This window comes from Zootoca vivipara, chromosome 5 (genome assembly GCF_963506605.1).
Source record: "Zootoca vivipara chromosome 5, rZooViv1.1, whole genome shotgun sequence".
Classification (NCBI taxonomy): domain Eukaryota; kingdom Metazoa; phylum Chordata; class Lepidosauria; order Squamata; family Lacertidae; genus Zootoca; species Zootoca vivipara.
Genome location: NC_083280.1, coordinates 69,083,467 through 69,105,197, shown reverse-complemented (window position 1 = coordinate 69,105,197; position 21,731 = coordinate 69,083,467). Strand labels below are relative to the sequence as shown.

The 21,731-nt window shown below is 44.0% G+C and overlaps 1 protein-coding gene across 2 annotated transcripts in view; it reads right to left on the bottom strand.

Annotated features, from left to right (window-relative positions):
- MICU1 (mitochondrial calcium uptake 1) overlaps positions 1-21,731 on the bottom strand; it is a 136,816-nt gene that overhangs the window by 103,652 nt on the left and 11,433 nt on the right. The window contains exons 2-3 of one of the 2 annotated variants that reach the window (XM_060274896.1): positions 11,477-11,552; positions 10,884-11,045 (exon numbers count right to left, since the gene is read on the bottom strand). In XM_060274896.1, the coding sequence (XP_060130879.1) occupies positions 10,884-11,044 (161 nt within the window). In that variant the 5' untranslated portion in view covers position 11,045; positions 11,477-11,552. The remainder of the gene's footprint in view (positions 1-10,883; positions 11,046-11,476; positions 11,553-21,731) is intronic. The other variant, XM_035138592.2, reaches the window with a different exon arrangement.

The following is a 21,731-nucleotide window of genomic DNA, read 5'->3' as shown; positions in this document are numbered from 1 at the left end:
AAAGTGATAAAAGCCCATTAGTGCATTAAAACATGAAAACTCTGTGTCCAAGAGGAAAGTGCTCGTTCTTTAAATCCAAACAGAGCTGCACTTGGCTAAGCTTGTCAGGAAAGTTTCAAAAAGCCACACAAGGGGCCCAATTGCCTTGCAAATAGGCAAAACACAAGGGAAACTCACTGCATGTCAACTGGGCTCATAAAAAGGACAAGTTGCTAGTCAATTGTGTTTTGTCTTCTGCAGAATGCTGTATTCAGGCTGACATGGAAGAAAAATTCTAATATGTATTCTTGGGAGATATTCCACATATCAAATCCACAACTGGGCAATATCTGTTTTAGTCCTAAAGTGTCACAGTATTGTGAAAATCTACAATTCTGAGAAATGAGAACTGGCTGTGTAGCTCCTTTGGAGAACATTGACTACCACTGGGGAATGCTTTAAAATACAAATAGTATATAGTGTGCACTATGATTTCCTTTCCAGGTTTACAGTACTTTGTAGGCCATCTTTTTCCGCCCAGCAATATGTGTTTTCAGTTTAGCTCCTAGTCCAACAGCCCAAAATGAGGGGGGGGGGTTTGAATCTTGACACTGAAAAAGAGGACAACCCACTGCCACAATCTGTTTTCCTATCCTTTATTGCTTTTGAAAACCCTTGGATCAGCCATCAGCAAGCCCTCTGCATACTGACTTCTCTGATTATGTACAAATCTAGGCATGAAGGCTATACTCTGCCTCCAGGAACCTCTGAATATCAGTTTGCTGGGAAAGAACAGTTGCTGGGCTATTGTGCTCTTGGGGTTCCCAGAGGCACCTGGCTGGTCACTGCAGGGAACAGGATCTGGACTACACAGACCTTTGTTCTAATCTAGCAGATCTCTGATGTTCTTGTATGACAGAAACCCTGCAAGGTGCCATATATGCACTGCCCCACAATAACTAAAAGGGAAGCTCAAACCATTACTACAATCATTTTGGGGATCTAATTTGGTCCATATCCAATCATTGCTTCATACTCTGCCTGAGGTTCTACTGTTCTACTTCTTTCAGTATGTTGCTTTGCGAGGATTTAGCCCCGAAAAGCTATCAACAAGAAACAGGAATAAAATTAATATACCGATCTCCTTACTGATGCTTCCAAGAGACTACAGAGTTTCCCTGAACACAGAAGTCTACACTAGTATTAAATAAGACCCTTGAATTCTGGATTTCAAAGTGAAGGAGTTAAAACTTAGGACAGTAAACAAGAAGAGGAAGTGTGTGGCTTGCCTATAGGAACAAACTTCCTAAAATAAGGCAGAAGCAGCAGAACCCCAGTTGACTTTCAAGTACTATAGCAGGATTTTCTGTTTCTTCTCAATCTAGATTCATCTCCTACTTGCAAATGTACAGCGGTGCCACACAGCTCATTAGTCACCACCTGGATGCACAAAAACATCCTTGCTTTTAACACGGCATGTTAAATTATGCAATTATGCCACTGCCTTAAATGCCTCTGCAGTTGCACGGAAGAGCCTTGCTCACACACCTACACAATAATTAGCGATGTCAGAGCAAGACCGTAAACAAATTTGCCCAAGTCTGTTTGACTGAAAGCCACAGGCAGCCTAGGGATTTCCTCCTTGCCTCTCTCAAAGTACATTCGGATTTTCAAGGGGAGAGCCATGTCTCCCTAGAGTCTCAAGAGTACCCAGCAGTGTGTTGGGAAAGACACACACATTTTTCTGTAATGGGCCCCATTCCCCTAAGGGTAATCTGTTGGGAGCCCCATGTCTCTTTCTATCGCTTCCTTCTCTCCCTCCTTCCCTCCTTTTCTCTTCCTTCTCACCCAGTTGCAGGAGAGGTGGATCAGTCTGAACTGATCCCTTTTGAAATTAGGCAAAGGGTTGCATATGTGCCTAGGGCCATATTTTGCCCAGCTCTACAACAGTGGGATTAATGCAATGTAACAGTGTAATTACTATAATGAAGGGGTGGGGAACTTTTTTCAGCCCGAGGTCTGCACTCTCTTGCGGGCAACTTTCCAGGAGCTGTGTGTCAGTGATGGGCAGGGCCAGGGTGAGCAAAACAACTGCTGGGAATCCTACCTTTGTATGTTTAGCTACATTCCAGTCACACCAAAGCCGGAGGCCACACACCAGGAACACCCTCTTCTATCCTGGAAAGTAAGAGGCATTGCCTCATTTCCAAGCCACATGCTAGGTGGGCAAAAGCACGTGAGGAGGGTGCAGAGGAATATACATATACATACGTGTGTTACGTGTGTGTGTGTGTGTGTGTGTGTGTGTGTGTGTGTGTGTAGAGGGCTAAATAGGAAGGCTTGGAAAGCTGCATTTCACCTATGGAGCAGTGGTTCCTCATCAGTCCACATTCTGTATATAAAAGAGAGTAACTCCTAGATTGCTCACTGGAAGGACAGATCGTGAAGCTGAGGCTCCAATACTTTGGCCACCTCATGAGAAGAGAAGACTCCCTGGAAAAGACCCTGATGTTGGGAAAGACTGAGGGCACTAGGAGAAGGGGATGACAGAGGGTGAGATGGTTGGACAGTGTTCTTAAAACTACAAACATGAGTTTGACCAAACTGCGGGAGGCAGTGGAAGACAGGAGGGCCTGGCGTGCTATGGTCCATGGGGTCACGAAGAGTCGGACACGACTAAACAACTCTTAGATGGAGATTCTGAAACACTGAACAATATCTAATAATAATAATAAAAAGATCTGAGCTTGTGGGGTGAAAGAGAAAGAATAGCAGAGTTCATCACCTGGTCATAAGAGGGACAACTGATCAGTAGTAGAGCAATTATGTACAGGCAGAAGATTTCAGGTTCAGTCCATGGCATTGCCAATGAAAAGGATCCCTGGTAGCAAGACTGGGTAAGACTGCCAATGATACCTTTTAAAACTTCTACCAGTTGGAATATATAGTATTCCATCCATGAGGAAGGCCCAGGTTTCAGTGACAGAGCATCTGCTTTGGATACAGCCTTCTGGGTCAATCCCCAGCAACTCCAGGTAGGACTGGGCGGAAATCCTGTCTGAAATCTGGGAGAGCTGCTGCCAGACAATACTCAATTTGGACCACTAGACAGACCCAGGGTCTCAAGTAATCACGCAACAACTTCACAGAATGCCGTGCAAAATTTATATAAATATTAGCCAAGCATTTCAACATACACACAAAACTGCCATCCTGTAAGAACTCTATAAAAGTGAAATTTTGGGGGAGCAGATTTTCACGAATCCTGGAGAACTGAAGTATGTGAAACACCCCAGTGTAACAAAATATTTGCTTTGACAAAGACTGAAAGAGGAACAGCCCTGCAATGAATGGCAAAGCAAAGCGTTATCTAATATCGTGTTATTCAAATCAGCGGCTTCTCCCTGCGATAGTAAATGGTAGAGAATTGTAGGAACTGCTTGCTCAGCCCTCACACTCACTCAAATTGTGACATATACCAACACAGAAGGACCTGATCAAAAAATCTACACTATGCAAATCATAAGGCTTTAAAATATGATGGCGATGGAAACCTTTCCCTGCCTCCTAAACAGAAAAAAATAATAATGCAAGAAATATTGTGGGGAGGAAAACCCATCTGGCATAAACTGATGGGCTGTTGCATCAGAAATAGAGATGGAAAATGCTTCAGTTAAAGAGGAAGGACAGCGGTATGTCCTAGGAGAAGGAGGAATGGCGGTGGAGAAGAGTCAGATTTTCCAAACAGAGGGAATATTTACTAAGCCTTCTGCTCTACTATGAAAATCATTCAGACTGAGACCCAGTCAGATGTAACAGTCACCATCTCTTAACTAGAACCAGGAGAAGAGGTTGTGAGAGTTCCTTTCTTTCCTCCAACAGCTGGATTATCTTCCTTCTTTTACTCCACACAACATAGGAATTTTCTTCCTGTCTCCCTTTTGACACTAAATCATAGTATATATGTACTGATGCTAATTCTACTCATAGGTAACCTTGAAACCACAGTTTGAAGGAGGTTTTCACATTTTGTTTGGTGCAGGTGTCCCCTTAAAACCAAAAACAAAAAGGAGGGCAGAAACCATGCATTAGAGGGGAAGAGGGGATACCCTGTTCTCCTAGCTACACAGTTCAAAGAGCCGGTACATTGCATCCGCACTAAACCAATGTTATTGATAACTTTTCACAGGCCTCACTGTACGTTATCCTCACACACAACCAGGCAAGAAAAGTGTCTGCAAAAGCTGTGCAGTTACTCATGATATAGTTAGAGGTTATTTCCTGGATTTATCTGGACAAATACAATTAACCTCACAAGGCCAGATGCACAAGCCACAGGATAACACAATTAAATGGAGGCAGCGGTAGATGGCCAGTTGTTTTGGAAAAAACAGATGCTACTGATTCCCACTAGTGGACCAGATGTAAATCATGCTATGCTTGCACATGTGTCGCAAGCAGACGTTATAAATTTAAGAACTGTACAGATAAGAGCAATATAGGGATCCTTACTTCGAAAAGGCCCATAAATTCAACTCCCGTTACGTAATAAAAATCTAATAAAGCGACCAAAGAAACAAATTAGCCAGTTTCCTGGAGGCTGCATGCAGATGTTCGGAGGCAACGCAGCTGAGATAGATGCCAGCCATCTGCAGAATGCATAAAGATTGGATGCCAATGCTAAAATGGGTTGCAAGTACTCAAGATTTACTGAAATCAATGCATCATAGGGGTGTGCAACTGTTTGATTGCAGCTCTCGCGTATTTGTTATGCTTTGATCAATCTGGAGTTTTTGTTTACGAGCCTTTCAATCACTCTGCTTCCAGCTTCTCTTGGCAACTGGCAGCAGCATACTGTTTACTTTTAATAGGCAGAAGACGTATTTGCCACACAGGCTTCAAAGGGACACAGTGCCAGTCGATTCATAGAGGAATGTCTTTAGCAAGCCAAGATCATAAGCAAATTTTCCGACAGGTCAGAGTGCAACAAGCTTGACTCTATCCTTACAATTCGCAACAGCAAAAGCAGCAGGCTGAATTGAGGCAAGAGGAAAACTCCTCTGGGTTGGAAGATACAGGTAAGGAAGAAGGTCAAAAAGGAAAATAGGGATTAATTCATTTCATGAGCAAATCTCCAGGTTTGATCCAAAGAGATGTGTTATGTAGCATTAAAGCCTTCTGGAGGGATCAACATTTAGTACCACTGAGTTTCTTAGCACGATTTTGGTTCCCTACACAGGATTTACCAACAGCCACCAGTTTAGAAGTTGTTTCCCACATTATCCACCAGAGGGTGCCCGTGCTGCTCTAGAAAAACCAACAGACTGAATTAAAAATGACAAATTTTAAGTTCCTGAGTTTGGAGTTCAAAGAAAATTCATTTGCCACTAATACATGGGGCATGGACATTTTCATCTTAGAATTACTTGCAGCAGTTTCCTTGCTTCAGGTGAAGAAACTGGCGTGGCACAATTACTACACCTCAAAGCATACTTCATTCTAATAATAAAACACCAATTATGCTACTGATTTCCGAATGAGTCATTAAAACATGCACAGCCATAAATATTCCAATGTGCTTAATAAAATCCGTCTGCCTGACAAGCAATACCTATCTGTGGAGTCAGATGCAATTGTGCCACACAGCAAGAGGACTTTTTATTTTCCTGTGGCAATGTATGAGTAAGTTTCTTGACCTCAGCTAGTCAACAGAAATAAGGGGGACTAAGTTACTAACATTACTTTAGGACTTTAGACTTTAGGATGTCCTCCAATCCTCTTTGAACCCAGAGCTCCAGGAAGAACCTATACACCAACACTTGAACCGCCTATACAGATTCTTTAGTCTTCTCAGTTTTCTATTTAATTTGGGGGAAGAGAAAGAATATTTACTCAAAGTTCATACTTGTAACAACTCTGAGGAAGCTCCACATTACTATCTCAGGGCAAGTAAATCGGACAGAATTCTGCAGGCACAGAACAATATTAGAGACAACTAGCAACTGTATGTGGAAAATAACCATACGAGGGACCAGCTCACACACATCAGCTTTTGAAGGGAAGATAAGTGCCTATGACCCTGGCTTGCAAATAACCACTGATCTGGGTCACTTGTGATGAGCAGGATTCACTTCCAGGGTGCTCTCAGGTCATCTACATACCCCAAGTGTACACATAGCTGGGAAAGTCAGAAATGTTTGTGGGCTATTAAGAATGGCTTTAAAAGGCTGCTAATAAAGTTTATGGTGGACATATTCTGAGCAGTCACGATCAACTGCAACATCCAACTATATGTCCACCAAATGCCACCCTGTGTTTTTAGGACCATGCTGTTCACTAAGAAGAACACAACTGTCAGGCAGATGTCTACCTGGCATGCAACATATGCATTAATATTCAAAACAAGGCTTGGATGAGTGTGTTACAGAAAATCTAGCTCACAGAGAACAAGCCTTCCTTAGTCACTGCTTGAAAATCTCAAGAAGCCCTAACACAGGCATGCCCAAACTGCAGCCCTCCAGATGTTTTCGCCTACAACTCCCATGATCCCTGGCTAACAGGACCAGTGGTCGGGGAAGATGGGAATTGTAGTCCAAAACATCTGGAGGGCCGAAGTTTGGGGATGCCTGCCCTAACACTTAATGAAGCCTTCTTCCAGCCAAGTAGTATTGGAGATGGAGAGAGGCTAGGGAATTGAAGAAAAACTGCAGCCATAGACATGGAACTGAGGCAAGGATAAATGCCTTCTAGCAATGAACAAGTTAGATGCAAGATTAATATGCCTGTCAATGTTCAAGAGCCTTAATTCCCATTTATAGAAAAAATTGCCATCCACTGTAAAGTTTAATTGCTCTCACCTCAGCCTCATATAGCTGAGATAATAACCGGCTTTCATTCTTGTAAAAGCAGATCTCTCAATATCCATGTTCCTAGGTTACTTCTATTGCCATTATGAAACCTTAAGGGGGGGGGGGAGTCCGCTCTGAAACTGCATCATGTAACCTCTACAGATGTATTTCCATTCGTGAAAGACAACTCCCATTTCAGCCAACCAGAATGCTATAAACGTTTTCCCTAGATGGGTTAAGAACTGCAAGTGTCATTTTGTCAGCAACTTCTATTGCCCATCAACAGACTCTGTATTTGCAGATGGTAATGACTAGGCACTTTTACCACTGATACGACAATTGTCTAGGCAGAAAGCTGTCTGGGAAGAACTTCTAAAAGCACCACATCTTAACTTTAGCCTTGCCTCTCCCAAGCTCCTGTCCCACAGCTTCCCCTCCTAGAAAACCTCGTTAAGCCACAACCGGGGAAACATTATTGTTTAGCCTGCTGCAGAAAAGACTTTTGACTCAAGCACTGCATAGAAAACCATGCCCAATCTTTCTATGCCAGGGGAGAGGAATGTTTTTCAGCCGCAGGGCTACATTTCTTTCTGGGCAACCTTCCAAGGGCCACATGCCAGGAGTGGGTGAGGCTAAAAGCAAAAATGGGGCAACAAATGTAAGTTTTACCTTTGTACAGTAGGCTTGTTTCAGTTTACACACACGCACGCACACACACACACACACACACGCACACACACAGCTGTCCATCCTCCAACCAGACAAAAAAAGGCATTATCTGACTCCAAGGACACAGTCCACCCAGGAGAAAACATTCACTGTGTGAAGAATGAGGGATGTGGCCTGGGAAGAGTTTCAGGGAAGATATAAACAGAGAGGCATTCGACCCCCCAGGCCTGAAGTTCCCCGCCACTGCTATGTGTGATCTGGACACAGAGTCAGGGGCTGCACAGGCGCCAGGTGGGGAGCTGGGTCTGGGTCAGAGCAAAGAGCTGACTGTGGAAGATAGCGGGACCATTGCACCTGAGGCAGTTGGATAGGAACCTACCTGGGCTCATAGAGCCAGAACCTGGATTCTCACAGACATATTCCCCTAAGTCAGAAGAACCAGATAACTCCCAATACGCACCACCAGTCTGGCAGCACTGGAAGCACTCCAGGGGGGAGGCTGTGAAAAAAAGGTAGAGTGTCCATGTTCAGGCTCTTTGAAGCTCTGAAGTTCTCTCAACGGGAAGCAGGCTAGAGACAGAGGTATAAAAGGCCTCAGCCCCATCTCAACCTTTGTTGCAGCCGGCTGCTCACTCGGAGCTGTCCGTGGTCCAGCACCCTTCCTGCTTTCTCCTATGCTGGGTTCCAGCACAGGACCAGAATCCAACACTGCCTTTGGTCTTCCAGCTGGAAGATCACAGCCTGACCTAAGGTGAATTGCAACAGCAACACTACAACCAGCATACGGTAGCAAAGAGAATGTGCTCCACGGTGGAGAAAGTCCCTGGCTCAAGTCTCACCATAAGAACACAGAGTTCATAATAGTGGCCTACCTTATAAGGTAGCATTAAAGACTATTGAGAATGATTGGGTAGCATGCTGAGGATTTGGGGGAAAGGACTAAATGTAGTATTTCTTGAGTAGCCATGCAGTCTGCTCATGCAGATTTTAAAAGCTGAATCCGTGTATTTTTACAGCAGATCCATGGCACAGTTAATTTGCAAATGGGTCTTTGGCCACAAGTTTTGAAATCACAAAGTCAGGCACCTATACTGTGCTTTACCCTTGGCATTAGTTAGAGAGCATAAATGTTGATGTGTGAGGAAGGATGCCTATGCAGCTGAAGTTAATTTCTATTGTGAACACACTTTCTGATCCAGATTCACAAGCAATACTAATCCCTGGGAAACCAACAGGCAGAGAGAAATACACACCACACCAAGGTAGTTAAAAGAAGTGTTTTCCCCAAGAAGCCATTAGAGTTGTTGTAGAAAAGCCCACAAATCCAATTCATCTTCAGGCACAATGGGAGGGCCCCCCTGCAGCGGGCAAGGATTACTATAATGGGCCTTCTCATTGAACTCTTGATTAAGTGCCACAGCTCTAGAAATAGACTACCCAAGGTTAACTGGAATATTGGAAGCCACACACTCCTTATTAGTGTCACATATCATCACAGTCTGTGCAATGCAAGGGAAGTTTTGAAAAAAAAGAAGCAAAACCACTATCCTCCCACCCCCGAGGAGGCTGCAGTTTTGCAGCACAGCAAGGACTCATATACCAATGAAAGCATATTTGCTTAACTAATTGAAGGAAAACAAGCACTGCGTTATATTGCCTCTGCAGTGGGTGAACTTCCCTGATAGAATATTTATACAATGCCTCGCTTTGAATTAGTTACTGTTCCCGATTAGAAGGATCCCCCTCCGGAAGTTTACATAACCTTGAGAGGCTTCTGACTTCAGGTATTTAAACAAGTGCTTGAGAATCCCTTTTTCTTTATTCCCATTTCTTTTAGGTCTACCTCTGTCCTATCATGACCCCTAACATAGACAAGGAAGGTCCTCTTAATGTTAACATCTATGTGCCAAATCAGGACCACAAGAAATTTCATATTGGCTGCTCAACTGTGGAATTCCCTTCCCTTAGAGTCAAAATCCAAGGTCCCTGAGGCTGCAATCCTAAGCATACTTTGGAAATCCTACTGAACAGAGCAAGGCTTGCTTCTGTGTATACGTGCTTAGGATTGAACCCAGAGTCTTCCAAAAGAATGAAATGAAACTGGCTTTTTTGACCAGGGTAAGAGGTGTGTTTAAATATGTTAAATTCGGGCAGTTATTTTTCCAAGTGGATTACAGCAAAGAGACAGCGAGGAGCAGTGAAATAGCAACTTAGCCCTTTCCCAACCTCAAATAAAGGGCCACATCTTTCCCTTCCACTGCCAGAGACATCATTTTCTCCACAACTCCTCTCTAAGTTGGAAACTGGGACTAGGTAGCATCTCTGCAGGCAGGAAAGCATATTTGGTTCTCTGTGGCATTAACAATAAGCTCTCTGTGGCATTAACAATAAGCAAATTGTTTCCCAGTCAAGTTACAGAAGGAGCTATTTCCAAGAAAAACCAGCAACTGTACTTAGCCACTATGCAGGTCAGAGCCAACATGCTGCTTCAAGTGGTTTCAGAATACTTTACAACAGGATAAGAAAATGCCTTTAAAAACCATTCAAGCATATTTGACGAGAGCTTCCTTTGGCGTGCCCAACTCACTGACAAAAATAAACTGGAGATAAAGAAGTGGTTGAAAGATTAGCACTTCAGATATGTAGCCCATATTAACAGTGCCATTCTGCCCATGGGGCAAGCCTCCTATACCTTTTCTTTGTCACACGAAAAGGGAGAAGGATGCAATAGTGTTGCAGTTGTGACTTTTCTCCTGTATACAGCTAACTAATAAGCAGTGGCGGAGCTTCCTGCTCTGGCACCGGTGGGCGGAGAGCAGGCAGGGGCGGGGCTGGCGCGCATCCTGGGGGCGTGGCGCCCAGCGAGGGCGGGGGCAGCCGCGATGGCACCCCATCGGGATGGCGCTGCTGTGGGCGGTGTGCTCCCCCCGCATTCCTCTTCCTCCGGCAGTGCTAATAAGATGGCTTATTACACAGGTAGTCTGGCAACAGATGGCCAGTCCTGATGCATTTTTTAAAAAAGTTATCAACTCTGAAATATATCTTCTTCAAAGCTTTTGAACCATACATGCTGCTTTTGTGTTCATTAGCATAAAATAGCTCTTTAAAAAAACAACAACAACACACACACACACCATACAGCCAGCTGGGAAAGGGAGGCAATTGAAGGGATGTGGATCACAACCCCGGTAGCTACTGGACCTGCCCCTTTCTTTGTCAGCTCAAATAGAGCAAAAAGAAGGGCAGCTGCACTGTGCAATCAAGGAGCAAGATTTGTTCAAAATCAGCTTAATGGCTACTACAAACAGTAATTTGTTATCAAAGCAACAGCCTGAAATTTAGTTTCGAAAGCCAAAGAGAGCTGCAATGGCAGTTCAAGGCACTTACCTTTTCCAAAGAAGTCCAGTGCTTGCCGTTACAGCTGTTGTCCCTACAAAAGCCACCATCATGAGCCTACGCCGACCATGGAGGGAATGTGCCGTTCCATAGTGACGTCTAGAAATGGCAGCTAAACCTGCCGCGGCGGGGAGAAGGCGGAAGCGCAACATCCTGGGGAGGAAAGCAAAGAGTGCGATGAGGAGGGCACCACGGCGAGAGCTGAATACTTGCATTACAACTGTCCAATCGGGTATCTTTCAGGGGACGGGGAACCACATGCACGTGCAGCCACTAAGTTCAGGAGTGGGGAACCTGTAATCCTCTAGATATTTCTTAGTTTTGTTCTAAGCAAAAAATCTGCTCTTATTCCCTTATGGGGTACACAAGAGCCTTATTGGGTTCTCCATCGGTCGGAGAATATATAACAGAGGCCAACCAGAGAAGTTTGAGAAGCAAAGCCTTTATTTGCTGTTGCAACAGGGTCCTTCCCCTCACGCAGGAGAACAAGGAAGGAACCCCGAACAAAAGAGCACCTCCACTTTTATCAGTTTTCCCATCACCAAGAATACATCATTCCTACATCACAGCTATGTAATCAATACCTCACAAAAAAGGAGGGTTCAAGGTAGAAATCTGAGCACTTTTGACACCTCTCCTAGTCCTCCCAGGTGTGAATTCCTAAACACAAAGAGAAATTAACATTTTCATAAGAGTTGATCACTGTCTTTTGTTCAGAGGAGTCTTCCATTGTGAATGAGATACCATTGACAGGGAATTATGGCTCCCAAGTTGCTAGTCATGTGGAAATGTGTGCATATGCTGATCCTTAAGCCTTCCTTAAGGCAGGGTTGAGTCCAAGCGGGAGGGGTGAGGGTCTCTGGAGTGGAGCAGAGGCGAAGAAGGTGGTGTTGCGAGGGATTCTGGGTAACTGCAGCTGTCAGATTCGGTCACCCCTCTCTGTTCATTAGTAATGGTGTCCTGCAACACCCCCCCCATATGACTTCCATCAGCCCCAGCCAGCATGGCCAAATGTCAGGGATGATGGGTGTTGTAGTCCAACAGCATGTGGAGGGCCACCACCTGCGCTAGGTCGTAAACAGGCCAAAATATGGAAGCTGGACTGTAAGTCATAACAGCAGCCGGACAAGGGTTGGATGGAAAACTGGGGGAGATCCAGGAGAGGAGGGAATCCTGCAGCAAAACCGGTCAGAGACTGAGGTCTGGGACATAGATCCCATCTAAAAGATGGGGGCTGGATGAGGGTAGAGGCAATGCTGCTCCATAGGATAATGCTGACAAGCAAGGAGAGGAGGAGCAGGAAGGTAGACTGACAAGCATCTCCATATGGGACCTCCATATGGGAAACAGAACCTGGACCTGGAAGCAAGACAGCACTGCTTCAGTCTATAGCAGGGGTCAGCAACCTTTTCCAGCCGTGGGCCGGTCCACCGCCCCTCAGACCATGTGGTGGGCCGGACTATATTTATTTTTTAAAAAAATATGAATAAATCCCTATGCCCCACAAATAATCCAGAGATGCATTTTAAATAAAAGCACACATTCTACTCATGTAAAAAACACACTGATTTCCAGACTGTCCATGGACCGGATTGAGCAGGCAATTGGGCCGCATCCGGCCCACGGGCCTGAGGTTGCCTATCCCGGGTCTATATCCTCAGAGAGGGGAAGCCAGTGGTTCACAGCCTAAGAGAATCCCAGCATTATGAATTCTCAGCCTACATTGCACAGGTGCTGGCTGCAGCATCTGCTATGAAGTCAGAAAGTCTGACCCTAATCTAGTGGCACACATTTCTGTCTAGCACTCGTGTCATGACCCTGCTATTACAATGGTGAATCGTCAAGCACTTCACAAGGCAGGCAGAGGTACTATTCAAACACTTCTATCTCCCAAGATGGAGAGACAAGACCCCAGTGTGCAATTATCTAGTCTTTGTTAAGCATCCAGGCCTCAGGAGCCCACAGCCTCAACAAATGATGGCTTTTTTAAATTCCACGGTGCATGTTTTGACTCTCAAAGCACACTTATTTTCATTTTGCATATTACATCTTTTCAAAGCATAAAAGCAGATCATTTTGCCTAAGTTTCAGCTCTAGGTAAGGTGGGGGGGGGAGGAACAGCAGTTCAGCTTAGGCGGCCTGCCTAAAGAGTGTAAAAACCTAAATTTGGCTACTACTGTCTATTGGGATTCATCTGTAATTAAGATTTTCCTCTTAGAAAAGCTCGTCTTTTATAACCAACAAAAATTAACCCAATGGCCAGATGCAGTGGAAAGCTGGCTATTGACCTAAGTGGTATTTAAACATGAAATCTTTAAAGTGGAAACATCGTGTCCAAGCACAATCAACAATCTATTTAAGAGGCACCTGTGGGAACTGCAAAAATGGAAACAGTTGAAATAATAATGACTTTGGTATGTAAGCACCTTTAACTATGAGGCATGGTGTTTCCATCTTGCTGAATACCCATAGGTGCCAGACTTTTAAATAGCAAAGCCACCATCTAATGGACATGGTTTACTGAAATTCTTTATGTGGGGAATACACAAGCGAATTTGCTGCCTTTTCTGAAATACGCCTCTTTTTACTGAACAGAATGTTTGCCAATATTTCCAAGATAAGAATGAAGCCACTGTCACACCCTCAGGCCCACAGTACACAAAAAGTTTAGTAGCATCTTAGCCTGGAGAAGAGAAGGTTAAGGGGTGATATGATAGCCAGGTTCAAATATATTAAAGGATGCCATATAGAGGAGGGTGAAAGATTGTTTTCTGCTGCTCCAGAGAAGCGGACACGGAGCAATGGATTCAAACTACAAGAAAGAAGATTCCACCTAAACATTAGGAAGAACTTCCTGACAGTAAGAGCTGTTCGACAGTGGAATTTGCTGCCAAGAAGTGTGGTGGAGTCTCCTTCTTTGGAGGTCTTTAAGCAGAGGCTTGACAGGCATATGTCAAGAATGCTTTGATGGTGTTTCCTGCTTGGCAGGGGGTTGGACTGGATGGCCCTTGTGGTCTCTTCCAACTCTATGATTCTATGGTTAGGACTGTAACTGTGAGTGTGCAACAAAGCTCTGCCTTCTTGTCCAAATTCCCTCCTCTCTCCTTTTCATCATCACTAACCATAATGAGTATTGGCATCACCAGCATCAAAGTCAACACTGCCTTCATCCCAATTTGACAGGCCAGTTTACAATATAAAAACACAAAAATACGTATCATAATGATGAACATAAATAATAACCCCACAGACAATTAAAAAGACCATAGACTTAATTAGCCAAAGGCCTGGTTGAAGAAGAAGGCTTTTGCCTGACGATTAAAGATATACAATGAAAGTGTCTAGTGAATCTTCCTGGGAAGAGCATTCTACAAATGGGGAGCCACTGCAGAAAAGGCCTGTTCTCCTGTTGCCACCCTCTGGACCTCTCACAGAGAAGGCACACAGTTAAGGGCTCGGATCAGTGTATTTTGTGTCTGTGACATGCAGAGCTAAAAGACTAACGTCCAGTAGTTAAACAGATTACTTCAACTGCATGTCACAATCTGTCCTGAAAGCACTGGTGCAAACTAGATGGACCACTTTAACTATGTCTCCACTACTCAACCACCTATGGAGAAAGTCAAGAAAGAGTTACAATCAAGGAAATTACCCGACTAAAATGGAGACATCCAGTGGACTCCCATCATAAAAAGCCTCGAGAACGAGAGAAATTGTGAGAGCTAAGCGAAGCTACTTCAAGCAAAGGGGAAAGCCACACAATTTCACAAGCTAAATGGACACCTGGCAGAAGAAAACAAGTTGCAGGATGAGAGAAAGGAGGAGGCGAAAGTGAAAAAACACAGCTGCTCACAGCTCTCAAATTGTTCATGTTTCCATCTGGAACATGAAACTTCCCCTTTATGCACCAAATGCTCCTAACATTCGTGTTTGAAGGGACTGCAAAGCACTGGAGGGGACCTACAATGTTGAACTCCAATCAGCTCCAACCAGCATGGCCAATGGCCAGGGATGAGCAAAATTCGGAGGGTCACGGGTTCCCCATTCCTGCAGCAGAGCCTTGAAGATAAAGCTCTTGTGTTGAATGAAACCTATGCCAGATGAATTTTAATTATGATATGAAGGAAACAGAATTTTAAAAGGCTCCACATTTTGCGATGGAGTTTTTTTTTAAGGCAAGCATCTTAATCAGACAGTGAGCTGAGTCAGTAACATGCTATTTTTAAAATCAGTTTTATGCACAAGAATTTATTCACATGCAGCATTTTTCAGTAGGCCTCTGTCTCTCTCCAATTTGTTCATTCTTCATCATAGGCCTGACAATATATTATGCACTCTTGGCCTCTTTAGCACAGCTACTTGGCAGGCAGATCTGCACTTTATAAGATTACTTTTCAAGACTTCCAATAATACCAAAGTCCCTATTGCTTTTGAAGTCAACACTGGCGAGCTAAGTTAACAAGAGTTTGAAAAATACAAGACCATCGTCAGTTCAGATAAAAGTAACCCACACATGCTTATTATCTGACAGCTGCAGACTCGATTTTCCTTCTTTAAAAATATGCTTGTAATATGCTTGTATACGCTTGTGTTCATGCATGTACGCAAGGGAGAAATAAGTTAAGCATTGCTGACAATTGTCCAAAATGTTCATAGTACATAATGTCTGTGGAGTGTTAGCAGTCTTCCCCAACCTGCAGCTCTCCAGATTTCTTTTCAAACTACTCCCTTCATCCCTCACCACTGGGTACCACTGGGTCACAGTGTTAGAAACTCAGATATATAAGCTAGGCGCTATAGGGCTCCTTAAACCAGGGTTACAGTTGCCAAAATAGAATGTCTAGTTGCCATTTTTGGGCCAGAGAGCTCAAAAGTCATATTTTTCAGTGCGACTTTTGGGTGCCTGGAATTGATAAAATGTAACGGAAAGAATTCTATAGGATGTGTTGCAAGTGTGCGAAAACAGTCAAGATCCAAGGATCCCTAGACATGCACCTCTAGATGGTGAAGATATCACACACCACCCTGGCACCTGAGCATCTTCACTTGGTCCCAAGTGACCAATAGCCAAGTGCAAAATGTGCCTGGCAAATTTTGAATGCCTATGGGTCACAAGAGGTAGCCACATTGCCAAAGTTATAGGGGATCTGAGTCTAGTTAGTGCCTGGATGGAAAATGACACAGGAATTCTATGTATGCCACCTTGAATTCCATGTTGGAAGAAAATAGGGATGCAAATGTCCTAAATCTAGCAATAAAAAATCTTGCCAATCTGCTTAGCCAGGGTGAAAAAGCAGAAGCAAGCTGTAGGATTGCTTGATCCGTCTCCTCCTTTGGCAGAACTCATTTACTCTTGCAGAGTCTGACCAGGCTTAGAGCTGGGTTCTCTTTTAAGCTAGCATCTGAAACCAGCCGTGGTGTCAGATCATCGGATAAGCAGAACTCTGGTTAATTAACTACAGTTCACACCAATGTCATGTAACAGCTAGTCAGTAATGGCCTGAAGGGGGAATTTGCACTCCAGATGATGTAAGGAAGGAGCATGTTATCTTGCAGCTTGCACCCAATTACCTAACCATGATTAAGCAATTGGGCAGCATTACATCTGAACTGGCCCAGACAGTTTATTGCCAAAGATACACACACACACACACACACACACACACACACACACACACACACACCCTAGGAAGTCATAACGAACACCCACCACAAGTAAAATTATCATAAGAAGACTATGAAAAGACTGAACAAGCTTAGCGCAAGTGATCTTCCCTATGCAGGAAGGCAGGAAAGAACGAACACAGCAGCAGAAGGGGCTAACTGCGGGGAAAGCCAAGAATTTGCCCATTACTGAACTAGGTCCTTTGAACTGAAAAATGCAAGAGCCCCTGAGCAGCAGCTGGTGCGTTGTTTTCTGAAGAGGCAAAGCAACTGAAGGGAGCTCGTCCCTGCCCATAGAGAAGCTGTTGCATTCTTCTCTAGCAAGGCTCATGTCCCTGCACTGCAGTTTTTGCAGGCAGCCTTGTTTGGTCAGCATCAGAGATCAGAATCGAAAAGAGCATTACAGTGGAGCAAATCAAAGCAGCTTCACTGAAGGAAGGGAAAGGCAGGTACAAAATAAAGCGGGGCAGCATTTTCATTTTCAGCAGCCTCCTCAAACCTGGTGTGTACAGAGTGCCACCAGGAGTAGCTTCCAATGGGAAGGAGGTGAGGACACATACATAAAGGATGTAACTTTTGCTTTTAAGCATCAAAATGCTGAAATCCAAAGCACACACAAACACAATATAACAACCAAACTGCATTAAAACCAAGCGTAGCAAATTAAAAGCCCTGAACAAGGTTCACCACATAAAACCTTATCTGCCCAGCATGACAAAAGCAGGTCGACCAAGAACATTTCCAGCAAGTGGCGAGGAAAAGGGTAAGTATCCTCTAAACTGTACATTTCTAAGTATTAAAAACATAGCAGTGATGGTGGATAGTGGCAGAGAGAAACCAACAAGGCTGGTTAAGAATCAATATAAAGAGCTAATTTTAAAAAGTCAAGGAATACTTGTGCTCTCCAAGCAGTATTTAGCCTCAGTGTATAAACTGGCTGAGATATCAATGAGATCAATAGTCAACTTCTAGGAAGCTCAAAACAAGTCAAGAGAGGTATGCCCTTCGTTCTTTCTTCCACCTGTGCTTCATCCCCGCTGAGATTTTGGAATTTGCAGAGCAGGGAGAAGAAGTTAGTTTTAGTCAGAATAATTGGGCTAAAGAATCCAGGTTTTGAAGAACAGAAACAAAAATTAAAATCAAACTTGTCCTCTTCCAGGATTTCAAGAAATGGTAGCATTTGAATGGCTTCTGCTTGTAAAAGAAAGAGCAGATGGTTTAGACTAGGCTCTAAGCATGCAAGCCTACATGCAGTTGGGGACAGAATCACATTCCACACAACCGCTTCCTTGACCCATCTCTGGACCCAATAGATCAGGCATCCCCAAACTTCGGCCCTCCAGATGTTTTGGACTACAATTCCCATCTTCCCCGACCACTGGTCCTGTTAGCTAGGGATCATGGGAGTTGTAGGGCAAAACATCTGGAGGGCCACAGTTTGGGGGTGCCTGCACTGGATGTCCAGGGCATTTGATAAAAGATTTGAACAGGACCTATGCAACAGAATTGTTTCTTGGAAATTATTTTCATTAATGACCACGTAATCCAGTATCTTAACAATTTCATTCACCACTGTTGCCCATGCGACTGCCACAAGTCCAGATCCACCTCCACAGCCTGGAGCTGCAAGCAGGAGGATGACCACAGCACCACTCCCAAACGTTTTTGAATGTGTGTGATTTGGCTATGTGGTCCATCACTCTGTTCTGGCTCCAGGGGGTGGGATGTAACAGAGATGCCTTGGTACCATACTCCCCAGGTGCCCCAAGTAGCCAACAAACAGAAAGCCAAAGCAAACCCAGCTTTCCCTTCCTACTTCTGAACTTGGAGTTGAAGATGGTAGCAGGGAAATGTCATTGACATCACACTGTGTTTCACAGATGCACCATCAAGGAGAACATGTCCACTGCTTGGTGGTCCACAAAGTTTGGCTTGCTCTTCACTTTTAATTTCACTCTTAATAATACTATACTGTACTGTACTGTACTATACTATACTATACTATACTATACTATACTATACTATACTATACTATACTATACTATACTATACTATAAAAAGGTAAAGGTAAAGGGGCCCCTGACCATCAGGTCCAGTCATGTCCGACTCTGGGGCTGCGGCGCTCATCTCGCTCTATAGGCCGAGGGAGCCGGCGTTTGTCCGCAGACAGCTTCCGGGTCATGTGGCCAGCATGACAAAGCTGCTTCCAGCGAACCAGAGCAGCACACGGAAACGCCGTTTACCTTCCTGCCGGAGCGGTCCCTATTTATCTACTTGCACTTTGATGTGCTTTCGAAATGCTAGGTTGGCAGGAGCTGGGACCGAGCAACGGGAGCTCACCCCGTTGCAGGGATTCGAACCGCCGACCTTCTGATCAGCAAGCCCTAGACTCTGTGGATTAACCCACACTGCCACCTGGGTCCCTGCCATACTATACTATACTATACTATACTATACTATACTATACTATACTATACTATAAACACATGGATATTCAAGTTGTAATATATAGGTGGCTATTGTGAAGTTTGGGGGAAAGACAAATATAGAGGAATGAACTTGCTCAGTGTCCCACAAAAAGCTCAATAATTTTTGTCCTGGTATAGCACTGCGCCAACAGTCCATCTAGCCCAATATTATCAGGCACAGGTTTTCCCCATCCCTACTTCCAGGGATCTCAGCACTATCCCTCTCTTTTAATCTATTCAAAATTCAGAATAGCATTGCCCGCTAGGTTTAATAAAGCATCAAATATTCTCTTCATTTTAAAGCTCATAACCAGTGACAGATCAGAGAAGATGATCACTGTACGATAGCTGCCCCCAAGGGAGCCAATCAGCAATATTAGATGCTGTGTGCAATATACACTTTCAGAAAGACACATTCTCATCTCAGTTAGAATTCACAAGCCAATTAGTGTCAGCAGGGAGAAAAAACAAAATGTATGCAACACTGTTAAAAAGAATGTTAACACCATTTTTTTAAAAAAACAACAACCCAAATACTGCATTTAACAAAATGTTCTGTGTTTCTCGCCAATTTTAATTGCTTTGCAGCCATATGCAAGTTTCCTTCTGAAATGTAAGTTTACAAAGTTTCTAGTCCTCACGGCTGGGGGAAACTGGGCAAGCACGATGGCGGTCTGAAAAAGTAATCAGAGGATAAGAAGAAGATCTATATAAGTTCCAGTCAGGTCTCTTCATTGGACCTCATATGCACTTTTGAGGCCTTAGGCCAGAGCTTTCTAAACTTTTCATGTTGGTGACACACTTTTTAGACATGCATCATTTTGCAACACAGTAATTCAGTTTTACTAGCAAACCGGAGGTTAAACTTTCCAGCCCCAGGAGGATTGTGGTGATCATCCGTGTGACACATTTACACTCTGCAGCTGGCACACTAACAGGTCGTGACACACAGTTTGGAAAGCTCTGCCTTATGCACTTCCAGACTGTTAGTTATTTTGTGAGAGGAATTCAGCTGCATACCAGCAAATTCAGGTTGTGCATTTAAAGTGCATATGATGATCTTGCCCAAGAAACTTGCTTCCAAAAAGAGCCTCTGGACTTTTTGAGATAAGGAAAGTGATGGGGAAATGTGCTGGAAACTGTGGGGTAACAATGCAAGGTCTTTAAACTTCTCCGCAAATCAGGATGAACGCTCAATAAACAGGTAATCTGGAAGTGACCTTCATACGGCAGGATATGCAAAATTTATTTAATTGTGAGTGCTGAAAATAGTGTGTCTTCCCAGGTTTCTGGTTCTACAGTAACCTTGTGTAGAGGTTCTAACCTCTACCTATTTCTGCCAGATAAAATAGCCTGTCCCCAAACAATACAAGGGTGGGGTAGTTGAAAAAAAGCACAACTTTGTGGATTCTCCTGCCCTGCTCTTATGCCAGTTGCACAATCTACCATTCTCCCTGTTAGAAAGACACAACTCCACCAACCCCAAAACAAATGGGGTAGGATCAGGGTAGGAAAATCCATGGTTGTGTTAGCTTTCGTAGCTGACCTAGATGGCACAAAGCTGGAGTAGCTGCAAATGAGATAACATGACTCTCAAACAAAGGAAACAGAATCTGTGACCTAGCTGAAGACAGGTGATCATGCACAGGTGCATAAGCCTTTTGATTTATGGTGGAGTATTTTCAAAGAATAGGGACGCATGTGGCGCTGTGGGTTAAACCACAGAGCCTAGGACTTGCCGATCAGAAGGTCGGTGGTTCGAATCCCTGTGGCGGGGTGAGCTCCCATTGCTTGGTCCCAGCTCCTGCCAACCTAGCAGTTCAAAAGCACGTCAAAGTGCAAGTAGATAAATAGGTACTGCTCCAGCGGGAAGGTAAACAGCATTTCTGTGTGCTGCTCTGGTTTGCCAGAAGCGGCTTTGTCATACTGGCCACATGACCTGGAAGCTGTACACCGGCTCCCTCAGCCAATAACGTGAGATGAGCGCCACAACCCCAGAGTCGGTCATGACTGGAACTAATTATCAGGGGTCCCTTTACCTTTATTTTCAAAGAAAAGGCAGGGGAGAGGGGGAAAACAGGATACAGTGGTGCCTCGCTAGACAAATTTAATTCGTTCCACAGGTCTTTTCTTATAACGAAAAATTCGTCTAGCGAATCCCATAGGAATGCATTGAATTTTTTTGATTTTTTTTTTTGCCCATAGGAACGCATTAATTGAATTTCAATGCATTCCTATGGGAAACCGTGATTCACTAGACGAATTTTTCGTAAAACGAATTCGTCTAGCGAGGCAACCTCCGCTAGAAAAAACCTTTCGTTAAGCGGAAATTTCGTTAAGCAGGGCATTCGTTAAGCGAGGCACCACTGTAACAGGCAAGGAAAAATTCCTGGAGAACAGGCGAAGTTCCAGCAGACTGGAGGAGGGCAAATGTTGTCCCTATTTTCAAAAAGGGGAAAAGAGAGGACCCAAACAATTACCGCCCAGTCAGCCTGACATCAATACCAGGAAAGATTCTAGAGCAGATCATTAAGCAAACAGTCTGTGAGCACCTAGAAAGAAACTCTGTGATCACTAAAAGTCAGCATGGGTTTCTGAAAAATAAGTCATGTCAGACTAATCTGATCTCATTTTTTGACAGAATTACAAGCCTGGTAGATGAAGGGAACGCTGTGGATGTAGCCTATCTTGATTTCAGCATGGCCTT